We start from the raw sequence: 10,178 nt of genomic DNA on the forward strand, positions 1-10,178 counted from the left end.
CAAAACAGAAAAAAAAAGAAATAAAGAAAAAGCAATATGTCCATTTATACTCTCTCTCTCTCTCTCTCTCTCTCTCTCTCTCTCTCTCTCTTTTCTTTTTTCATTCTCATCCTCATTGTTGAAATATTAGACAGTACTATATTATCTACTAGTAATGAATACGAAGAAAGACGAAAACAGTATGTTTATAAGAAACATGAATCATTCGGGGAGGAGTAAACTCTAATAAGCAAAATTATATATATATATACTTCTTCTCTTCTCTCTCTCTCTATCTCTCTATGTACCAGAGCCGATATGGCTAAAACAAAGGCGGCGGCAGGATTACGAAATTTCGTTTTGGAGTGTGCTCTTTTTAACAAAAAAAGTCAGAATGAGGTTGAAGACAATATGAAGGCAGTACTAAAATCGTATGCCGAGACTATTATGACCAAACATGCGGAGGATTCAAAGGCGCTCGAGAATGCTATTAGTGCCGTAGAACTTGGAAAGGCAAGCGCGGGCGATGTTGAAAAACTGGCAACTTCGATCAAAGAAATGGAGGATAAGTTAAAAGCACAGCAGGCAGCCAAGATGGAGGAGCTCCGGCTTCAAAATAAAGAGGCATTCCAGAAACTCAATACAGATTATGAGAAGACGACCAAAGAATGGGAAAATCTCAAGGCCTTGGAAAAAGACAGCCCGCTCCTGAACGGCATATCAAAGAAGGTGTTCCAGACACTCCAGGAGGAGAATCGGTCTCTATTTCAACCACCGGTTGAGCCAATTGACCCTGCCAGAGTACAGCAGCTCATAGCAGATTCAGCAGAGATCAAATCACTCAAGGCTCAGCTGGAGCAAGTCAAGCTGTCAGCACAAACCGAAACTTCCAAAAATGCAATGCGGGTACAAATAGAGCAAAGAGATGAAATTATTCGCGGCTTGACAGTACAACTAGCAGATGTCAAGACAAAGCAAGAAAGCACACAAGCATTTATTAACGCCATAAGAAGTCAGGATAGTAAACATAATAGTGTCAACATTGACCATGCACGAGTCGAGAGTGCAATCAAACGCGTTGATGAACTAAGCAAAGACATGAACCTGGTACAGAACAAGATCTTATCCATGGATACTATGGCGAATGTGAGACAAAGGGAAATGCAGCGACTATCAGAGAAAATTGAATACGACGGAGTACGACCAGGCAATGAGAATAGGAAGAGACGACGTGTTTTTAATGAGGATAGCTCTACATCTGATGTCACCGATAAGAGAACCAAAGATTTGGAAACAAAGCTCGACCAACTTACTGACTATGTGTACCAGTTCCGATCAACAGTCCTGAGTTCATCCTTTCCCACTGAACTTGAGACTAGTCTAAATGATATTGAACAAATCCTAAAGTAAGCCTTTTTTTCTTTTTTTCTTTCTTTTTCTAGTAGTTAAAATCAAATGAACAAAAGTTTTTATGAACTTAATATTCTATTGTATTATCATTATTAGGAATCACGAATATTTTATTGCCTATCTGGTAGATCCAGTAGCAGCCTCAAAGGGATTAGAAATTAGTGAGGTTCCAAGAAAATCGGCCATTAATGGAACCGATCCATCAAATTTATCACCAGCAATGCTAGAGGCTATCAACAAGACTGTAGAAGAATCTGTGACAGAAGCTACTCGCCCACTCCTCCAGACAATCCGTGACTTACAAGAACGACTTGACAATCAGAATTAATATTCAATACCAGGATTAGCAAACAAACAAAAGCGAATAATAATATTAATAAATAAAAGAATATATAAAAGTTATATATATATACACTCATGCCGAATAAATCACAGTCAGATTCCTTGATTTCTAGTCCCAAATAGACTACATATTAACTTCTTTACGTTATATCTTCTAAAGAACTCAACTGAATAAAGTGAAACTTCATTTTAGTATAGATATAAGTATATATATATTGTAAAGATGAAAGATAAGGTATGGTCTAATATGTGATGTGGCCACCACGAGCTTTTATAACTGCTTGGACTCTATCTGGCATACTCGCTACAAGAGTACAAAGAAGGTCTGGGTCAAGTCTCTCCAACTCCTGAAGAATGCAAGCCTTGAGCTCTTCAACATTATTTATAGATGCCTTTATTTCTTGAACATTGACTTTTAGGGCATGCCGGACATGCTCGATAGGGTTCAAATCTGGACTTTGTGATGGGCAGTAGTCAAAACGTTTAATTTCCCACTGGTTTTTCCACCACATCGTATAAGACCCAGTATGGAAACTAGTACCGCCTTCTTGGAATGTAAACATAGTGTCCTGTCCATCATTCAATTTATTATACCAGGGATTGAAGTTTTTAGACAAACAATTGACATATGTGTCTTGGTCTACAGACCCTTCAAGAAACGATAACAGTCCAAAACCACCAGCCCAGAAACAACCTGGCACCATCACGGAACCCTTTCCGTACTTCTCTGTTGTTAGTGTATGACGTTTCTGGTGACTCTCCCCTCGCTTACGAATCGCAGCTGGGTCAGAACCATTGCCCTTCAGCATAAAGCTCGACTCATCTGACAACACCACTCTACTCCAACCCTCAATCCCAAAGTTGGCTCTAGCTTTGGTCCAACGCAATCGACTCTTCTTCTGTTCGCGGGTTAAGTTTGGCTTAGGAAAAGGGGTGTAAGAACTAAAGCCTTTGGCCTTAAGGTATCGGATAACTGTATCTCCACAGATGCTGCGCCGGCAGCTGTCATATTCCTTTGATGATATGCATAACTCTCAAAAGGGTTATTCATCACACTCAAGCAAAAGCTTATAACATCTGTGACACTAAGTTTCTTAGGTCCCCTAGGTCTAGTCTTTAGTTTTGCAGTACCAGTTTCTTCCCAACGTTTGATAGTGGTGTTGATTGTCGTTCTAGGGATACACATGTAGTTTGAGATCTCAGTTGGAGTATTTTTGGTTTTATATAGTCAAATAATACCGCCACACTCAAACTCTGGCTATTCACATCTTTTTGAAGGACTTCTGATTGTTTTATTTCTTGATGACATAAGTGATTTAGTTTTAAGAAAAGGTTCTGCAAAAGGAAAAGAAATATGGTGTGCTCAAAAAGAGGTGTATTTCTGGGGGTGACGATGTTTTATCTTTTCGGAGTATATAATCCTTAATGAAGATTAAAAACACGATTTCTGGCTTAAACTATAAAAAAGGTAGAGAAAATACAGTATTGTCTTTTGTCCAACTTGTACACTTCGACAATAAAAACTATCGATGAACCACATTTTTCATGCTTGCTTTTCTATGACATTATTTACCTTTCTCTTCCTCACACCTTTACTTGAAACTTAATCACCAATGTTAAACAGTAATAAAAGGATCAAAACTACCCCCTCTAGACGCGAGCTGTCAGATTTTGAGCGTGGAGACATTGTTTGGCTATCAAAAGCCGATCATACTCCAACTGACATCGCAAACCGTATGAACATTCCTAGAACTACAGTTTTCGATACAATAAAGCGCTGGGAGACTACTGGAACAGCCAAGACAAAGACCAGACCTGGGAAACCAAAGAAAATTAATGTAACAGACGTTACAAGTCTTTGTTTGAATCTGAGACGCAATCCTTTTGAGAGTTATGGATACCACCAGGCAAATTTGGGAACTGCTGGCGTTAATGTTTGTAGACAGACAGTTATCCGATACCTAAGAGCAAAAGGCTTCGGTTCTTACACCCCTGTATCTAAACCGAAGTTAACCCGCCAGCAGAAAAAGACTCAGTTGTGTTGAGCTAGAACTAGGGCCAATTTTAGCATCGAAGACTGGAGTAGAGTGGTATGGTCAGATGAGTCAAGGTTAATGGGGAATGGAAATTATTCTGACAAGTTCGTAATTTGTAGACGAGGGGAGAGATACCAGGAAAGTCATACACTAACAAAAGAAAAGTACGGAAAAGGTTCCGTGATGGTATGGGGCTGTTTCTCGGCTGGTGGCATTGGGCCATTATCGTTTATCGAAGAGTCAGTATACCATGCTGCATACGTCAATTGTCAGTCTAAGAATTTCAATCCCTGTTACAAACAATTGAATGAGAAGCACGATACCATGTTCACACCCCAAGAAGATGGTGCTAGCTGTCATACTGGGTCCTACACGATGTGGTGGAAAAAACATTGGGAGATTAAACGATTTGACTACTGGCCGTCGCAAAGTACAAATTTGAACCCAATTGAGCACGCCTGGCATGCTCTAAAGGTCCGTATTCTTCAGGAATGGGGGTTACTCGACGCAGAAGTTCTGTAAACTCATGAAACAAGTATGCCCCACAGAGTTAAAGCAGCCATTAAAGCTCGGGGTGGTCACACCGTATATAAAGCTATATTTTTTATTTTATTCTATAGTAAACACACATTTCTCTATAACAACACAGTTTTTGGTTTTATTTTGTCAACTTCTTGAGAAGATAGAGCATAATGAAGTTGATGTATGGTTTATTAAGGGTTAGAAAGAAAAGATTTTGTTGGTGTTTTCTTTTTTCAACCCTGTACCAACAACAACTTCGCACCACTTTCAAAGTCGACAATACCAATCATACTATCTTTCTTATTTTATCACTACTGAAAAATAAAAATAAAAATAATAACCATATAATCAAACTTCAGCACTCGGAACCCATATACTCTATTCTTTTATATCTGAAGTGACATATACTACTATTCTCAGAACTGTCTTTTTACTTTCGCATGCACATGATATCTATATACTTATACCTTCAACACCTTCTTCAATGAAAATGACCCCATCCTATCACACATAATTTTTAAAAATTCTTACTTTTAGTATATCTTTAAATATCCAGTTCTAGACCAAACAGCCATTGTCTAACACAAAGTCCTGCCATAGTAATCTCTCTTTATAGATGCACAACATAATCCTCAAACCTATATTTTTAAAAAAAAAAAGAAACATATATTTCTTATACTCTGTACTCTCATTCTTCTTGTCCCTTTCACTTCAAACAAATTAACTTGGTCTCTCCCTACTCGCATATCTTATTTATTTTAATATCTTTAAATAACTAAAATAAAATATGATTTATTATTTATTATATGTTTATATAGGTTATGAATTTATTATAAGAGAGATGTGTGTGTGGGTAGTCGATGTGTGGGTAGTCGATGTGTGAGTAGTCGATGTGTGGGTAGTCGATGTGTGGGTAGTCGATGTGTGAGTAGTCGATGTGTGGGTAGTCGATGTGTGGGTAGTCGATGTGTGGGTAGTCGATGTGTGAGTAGTCGATGTGTGGGTAGTCGATGTGTGGGTAGTCGATGTGTGGGTAGTTGAGATAGATATATTTAAAGTGTGTGTATGCAGCCGAGGCATATTTGTGTCTGTAGTTGAGGTGTGAGAGAAAAGGGGGCGTTGTGGGTGGGGGGTGCCATAACCAGTGGTCATATGGGAGAGGAAAAGTTTATTTTCTAACAAATCGCAAAAACTATAATCATTTATAGTTTTGAGGTAATGCATTTGGTAATCCAAAGGTTTCTCTAAAGTAATAAGGTAAAGATAAAGTTTTCGCATCCGTAGTGCGGATGCGATTCTAATAACGCATCCGTAGTGCGGATGCGATTCCAATAACGCATCCGTAGTGCGGATGCGATGGTCATGCATGAAATAACAGGTTTATCGTAAAAAAAAAGCCTGGGTAACCGCCCAAGTAAGTTTGTTTGTTTTGTCTAAAAAAAGTATAGAATCATATGAAAATCAAAATAAACCAACCAAAAATAGAAAGCAAAGCACTTTGATACTTTATACACGATACTCTACAGTTAGCTAATAGCTTGAATTTTTTGGTTTATATCTTTGTTCGTGCAAATAATCAAACCTTTTGATATCTCATATTAATATATTAGTATATATAATGAATTCCAATATCTTATTTTGATCTAATTCCAAAAGGCTTTATTTTAATAATGAAAAAGGCTGGTACTATTATATTCAATAATTATATATTTCTTTGCGATTATTTAAATAGTAACTCGACTGAAATATGTCTATAGCTTGTATCATTTATTTCCCATTCAATTTTTCAAATATACTCTTATTTAAAACTATTTAAACAGCAACTTAAACAAATAGATATCTTTGGCTTGTACCATATACTTCTCAAGCAGTTTATTAAATAGTTCTGTGCAAGAATATATATATTTCGGCTGCAAAAGATTTTGATTAAAATTAAATCCGATCCGAGCTATAAGCAACAATATGAGGTTTAATACATCTTTATAACAGTTTGATCCACTGGATATTTATGGATCAATTAACACTCTACTTCCTTTAATTCGCTTTCTCTCTCATTTTCTTTTTATTTATAAGTCTAATCCAAGTTGATATATATCTATATATTATCAAGTTATTTTAAAATGAATTGTGTTCATATACTAAAAGTTACTCTAGGACTATATATATATAATCTGTTAGTATATTTCAGATGAGCTCTTACACCTACCTTTTTTCCCTCTTTAATACACACGCACACACTTGGGGATCTGTCTACCAGTCAATTGGCTGCACTGGTACAATATATACGATATTGTCTATTTCTTTTTATATCTTTTTACAAACTAAGGGTTCTAATCGACAATTCGGACAGCACGCACTTTTTTGTAAACTGGTATTACTGATCGGTGGTGCAGACACCCTTTGTGTACCCACAAGTGAAAGAATCATAGCAGGGTCCATTGACAGGGATACTGTTACCCATACGAAGGTTTAAAGACCGTATGGTACTCACTTACAATCGTTGAGAGAGGACTGTGTATTCAAAACCCTTCACTGTGCTGTAACCAAAACAAAAAAAAATCTTTTTAACGATGGCTTGAATCTTCTTTCGACATTCCGCCATCCCAGTCGAGGATCTTCATTCCTGTTGGGGATCGTCATTCATATTGTATTGCAACTCAAAGTGGACCGAAAGCGACGCAATACGAAAAGGAAGCGCACTCTTTTGAAAAATAAAATAAAAAATGAAATACTCTTTATTTTATATTTTTGACGACTGTTCACTGTATATGCGACTCTAACAAAAAATAAGCCCTTGGTCAAGCCTTCGTGTCCCTATAAACTTCGCACTGCTCTCAAAGTCGGCAGTCATCGCCACTCTATTGTTTTCTTTTTTTCAACCCTGTACTAACAACAACTTCGCACTGCGTTCAAAGGCGACAGTCATCGCCACTCTATTGTTTTCTTTTTTCAACCCTGTACTAACAACAACTTTGCACTGCTCTCAAAGGCGACAGTCATCGCCACTCTATTGTTTTCTTTTTTCAACCCTGTACTAACAACAACTTCGCACTGCTCTCAAAGGCGACAGTCATCGCCACTCTATTGTTTTCTTTTTTCAACCCTGTACTAACAACAACTTCGCACTGCTCTCAAAGGCGACAGTCATTGCCACTCTATTGTTTTCTTTTTTCAACCCTGTACTAACAACAACTTCGCACTGCTCTCAAAGGCGACAGTCATCGCCACTCTATTGTTTTCTTTTTTCAACCCTGTACTAACAACAACTTCGCACTGCGTTCAAAGGCGACAGTCATCGCCACTCTATTGTTTTCTTTTTTCAACCCTGTACTAACAACAACTTCGCACTGCTCTCAAAGGCGACAGTCATCGCCACTCTATTGTTTTCTTTTTTCAACCCTGTACTAACAACAACTTCGCACTGCGTTCAAAGGCGACAGTCATCGCCACTCTATTGTTTTCTTTTTTCAACCCTGTACCAACAACAACTTCGCACCACTTTCAAAGTCGACAATACCAATCATACTATCTTTCTTATTTTATCACTACTGAAAAATAAAAATAAAAATAATAACCATATAATCAAACTTCAGCACTCGGAACCCATATACTCTATTCTTTTATATCTGAAGTGACATATACTACTATTCTCAGAACTGTCTTTTTACTTTCGCATGCACATGATATCTATATACTTATACCTTCAACACCTTCTTCAATGAAAATGACCCCATCCTATCACACATAATTTTTAAAAATTCTTACTTTTAGTATATCTTTAAATATCCAGTTCTAGACCAAACAGCCATTGTCTAACACAAAGTCCTGCCATAGTAATCTCTCTTTATAGATGCACAACATAATCCTCAAACCTATATTTTAAAAAAAAAAAAAGAAACATATATTTCTTATACTCTGTACTCTCATTCTTCTTGTCCCTTTCACTTCAAACAAATTAACTTGGTCTCTCCCTACTCGCATATCTTATTTATTTTAATATCTTTAAATAACTAAAATAAAATATGATTTATTATTTATTATATGTTTATATAGGTTATGAATTTATTATAAGAGAGATGTGTGTGTGGGTAGTCGATGTGTGAGTAGTCGATGTGTGGGTAGTCGGTGTGTGGGTAGTTGAGATAGATATATTTAAAGTGTGTGTATGCAGCCGAGGCATATTTGTGTCTGTAGTTGAGGTGTGAGAGAAAAGGGGGCGTTGTGGGTGGGGGGTGCCATAACCAGTGGTCATATGGGAGAGGAAAAGTTTATTTTCTAACAAATCGCAAAAACTATAATCATTTATAGTTTTGAGGTAATGCATTTGGTAATCCAAAGGTTTCTCTAAAGTAATAAGGTAAAGATAAAGTTTTCGCATCCGTAGTGCGGATGCGATTCTAATAACGCATCCGTAGTGCGGATGCGATTCCAATAACGCATCCGTAGTGCGGATGCGATGGTCATGCATGAAATAACAGGTTTATCGTAAAAAAAAAGCCTGGGTAACCGCCCAAGTAAGTTTGTTTGTTTTGTCTAAAAAAAGTATAGAATCATATGAAAATCAAAATAAACCAACCAAAAATAGAAAGCAAAGCACTTTGATACTTTATACACGATACTCTACAGTTAACTAATAGCTTGTGTTTTTTGGTTTATATCTTTGTTCGTGCAAATAATCAAGCCTTTTGATATTTCATATTAATATATTAGTATATATAATGAATTCCAATATCTTATTTTTATCTAATTCCAAAAGGCTTTATTTTAATAATGAATTTTTTTGTTTGTATGGAGCTGTGACAGGCTCAGATTTATTAAAGTTCTCTGAATGAGTAGGGCAAAAGAGAAAATTACAACATTTGTTTTGAGGGTTTATGGGGGTTATTTGATGTTTTTGGCTTTTTGGTTTTTGACTTGTTTTTGTGTGATTTAAACTTTTTTTTTTTTTTTTGTTAAAATGTTAATGTGGTGTTATGCGAGGGAAGAGTCAGCGGAGTCAAGCTCGAGCTCTGAGCAGATGCGGGAGATTGATTTCCTAGCAGTGGCAAGAACCAAGGAAGGTAAAAAGGGAGCAGAGTTAAAGTGGAGTGCCCAATGGTGGTCCCAGATAGCAAGGATGGTCAGTCCGAAAACCGAGGCGGCTGGAATACTGGGGTTCAGCGTGGGAGGGAAGAGAAAGGATGTGAATGCCGAGGAAAGTGCAGAAGGTGGTGGGACGGTGCCGAAAAATTCTAACCAAATGCCTAACCACACCGCAGATTTCAAAGGACAAGAAAGAAGAAAATGCTCTTGCGTCTCGATTGACATCTGGCAGATATTGCAGAGAGGTGAAGAAACAGTGAAGGGCATAATGTGGTGCAGAAGAGCTCGGCACGATAGTTTGTTGTGTAAGCCGCGAAACCAAACATTACGGGCCCGGTGAGGAAGTGCGAAAGACCAGAAAGAGTGCAGTTGGCGAGGGCTAAGATGGGGGCTAAGTGGTTGAGCATTAGCATGATGATGAGAACAGGTCAGCCGGTAAGAGCGCGTGGACAAGCGTGACCAAGGTTTGCCGAGGACCAGAGCAGAGATGAAGGGATCAAAGTCAAAGGGGGACCCATCTCGAGGAGGCATATCCAAATGTCGCGATTCTAGGATGAATGTAGGAATACAAGCTCTGAAAAGGATAGGGTGAGCCACAAGTGAACGGTCGAGAAGTCTTTGCAGGATACGATTAAGAGTGATAAATCGAGGAAGAGGTCTAGCAGGGGCAATGGGCATCAGGACGTCCAAATTATGATCAATTTGGTATAGGTGGTTAACCTTCAGTCTCGCCAAGATTGTCGGTAGGGCGGATGAGAGGGAGGGCTATTAACCATGGAGGACAAGGGCAACATAAGGCACGTGGAT

General features: G+C 37.9%; 6 protein-coding genes across 6 annotated transcripts; 2 read left to right on the forward strand and 4 right to left on the reverse strand.

The window, feature by feature from the left end:
• Positions 1-297: 297 nt before the first annotated feature.
• On the forward strand, positions 298-1,717 carry PHYBLDRAFT_171974 (hypothetical protein; the record flags this gene model as incomplete). The annotated part of the gene is made up of 2 exons (XM_018436703.1): positions 298-1,385; positions 1,486-1,717. 2 exons carry the CDS (start codon positions 298-300, stop codon positions 1,715-1,717), a joined length of 1,320 nt encoding a protein of 439 aa, XP_018287993.1.
• A 548-nt stretch (positions 1,718-2,265) lies between these two features.
• On the reverse strand, positions 2,266-2,917 carry PHYBLDRAFT_159729 (Homeodomain-like DNA binding domain-containing transcription factor; the record flags this gene model as incomplete). The annotated part of the gene is made up of 3 exons (XM_018434047.1): positions 2,266-2,300; positions 2,504-2,687; positions 2,717-2,917. The coding sequence occupies 3 exons, from the start codon at positions 2,915-2,917 to the stop codon at positions 2,266-2,268; spliced, it is 420 nt and encodes a 139-aa protein (XP_018287994.1).
• Positions 2,918-3,344: 427 nt separating this feature from the next.
• PHYBLDRAFT_149129 (Homeodomain-like DNA binding domain-containing transcription factor) lies at positions 3,345-4,289 on the forward strand (the record flags this gene model as incomplete). Its single annotated transcript, XM_018432220.1, has 2 exons — positions 3,345-3,766; positions 3,887-4,289. The coding sequence occupies 2 exons, from the start codon at positions 3,345-3,347 to the stop codon at positions 4,287-4,289; spliced, it is 825 nt and encodes a 274-aa protein (XP_018287995.1).
• A 233-nt stretch (positions 4,290-4,522) lies between these two features.
• PHYBLDRAFT_171975 (hypothetical protein) lies at positions 4,523-5,657 on the reverse strand (the record flags this gene model as incomplete). The annotated part of the gene is made up of 4 exons (XM_018436704.1): positions 4,523-4,584; positions 4,757-4,790; positions 4,854-4,927; positions 5,432-5,657. The coding sequence occupies 4 exons, from the start codon at positions 5,655-5,657 to the stop codon at positions 4,523-4,525; spliced, it is 396 nt and encodes a 131-aa protein (XP_018287996.1).
• Positions 5,658-6,906: 1,249 nt separating this feature from the next.
• On the reverse strand, positions 6,907-8,757 carry PHYBLDRAFT_171976 (hypothetical protein; the record flags this gene model as incomplete). The annotated part of the gene is made up of 5 exons (XM_018436705.1): positions 6,907-6,990; positions 7,769-7,818; positions 7,991-8,024; positions 8,088-8,161; positions 8,532-8,757. 5 exons carry the CDS (start codon positions 8,755-8,757, stop codon positions 6,907-6,909), a joined length of 468 nt encoding a protein of 155 aa, XP_018287997.1.
• Positions 8,758-9,244: 487 nt separating this feature from the next.
• On the reverse strand, positions 9,245-9,951 carry PHYBLDRAFT_159730 (hypothetical protein). Its single transcript, XM_018434048.1, has one exon. The coding sequence runs from the start codon at positions 9,900-9,902 to the stop codon at positions 9,261-9,263; it is 642 nt and encodes a 213-aa protein (XP_018287998.1). The 5' UTR covers positions 9,903-9,951; the 3' UTR covers positions 9,245-9,260.
• Between the last annotated feature and the right edge of the window lie 227 nt (positions 9,952-10,178).

This window comes from Phycomyces blakesleeanus (assembly GCF_001638985.1).
Source record: "Phycomyces blakesleeanus NRRL 1555(-) unplaced genomic scaffold PHYBLscaffold_20, whole genome shotgun sequence".
Lineage (NCBI taxonomy): Eukaryota > Fungi > Mucoromycota > Mucoromycetes > Mucorales > Phycomycetaceae > Phycomyces > Phycomyces blakesleeanus.

What these genes read in the sequence shown, in the direction of transcription:
- PHYBLDRAFT_159730 (XM_018434048.1), bottom strand. Translation starts at nt 9,902, where the DNA reads ATGCCTCCTCGAGATGGGTCCCCCTTTGACTTTGATCCCTTCATCTCT.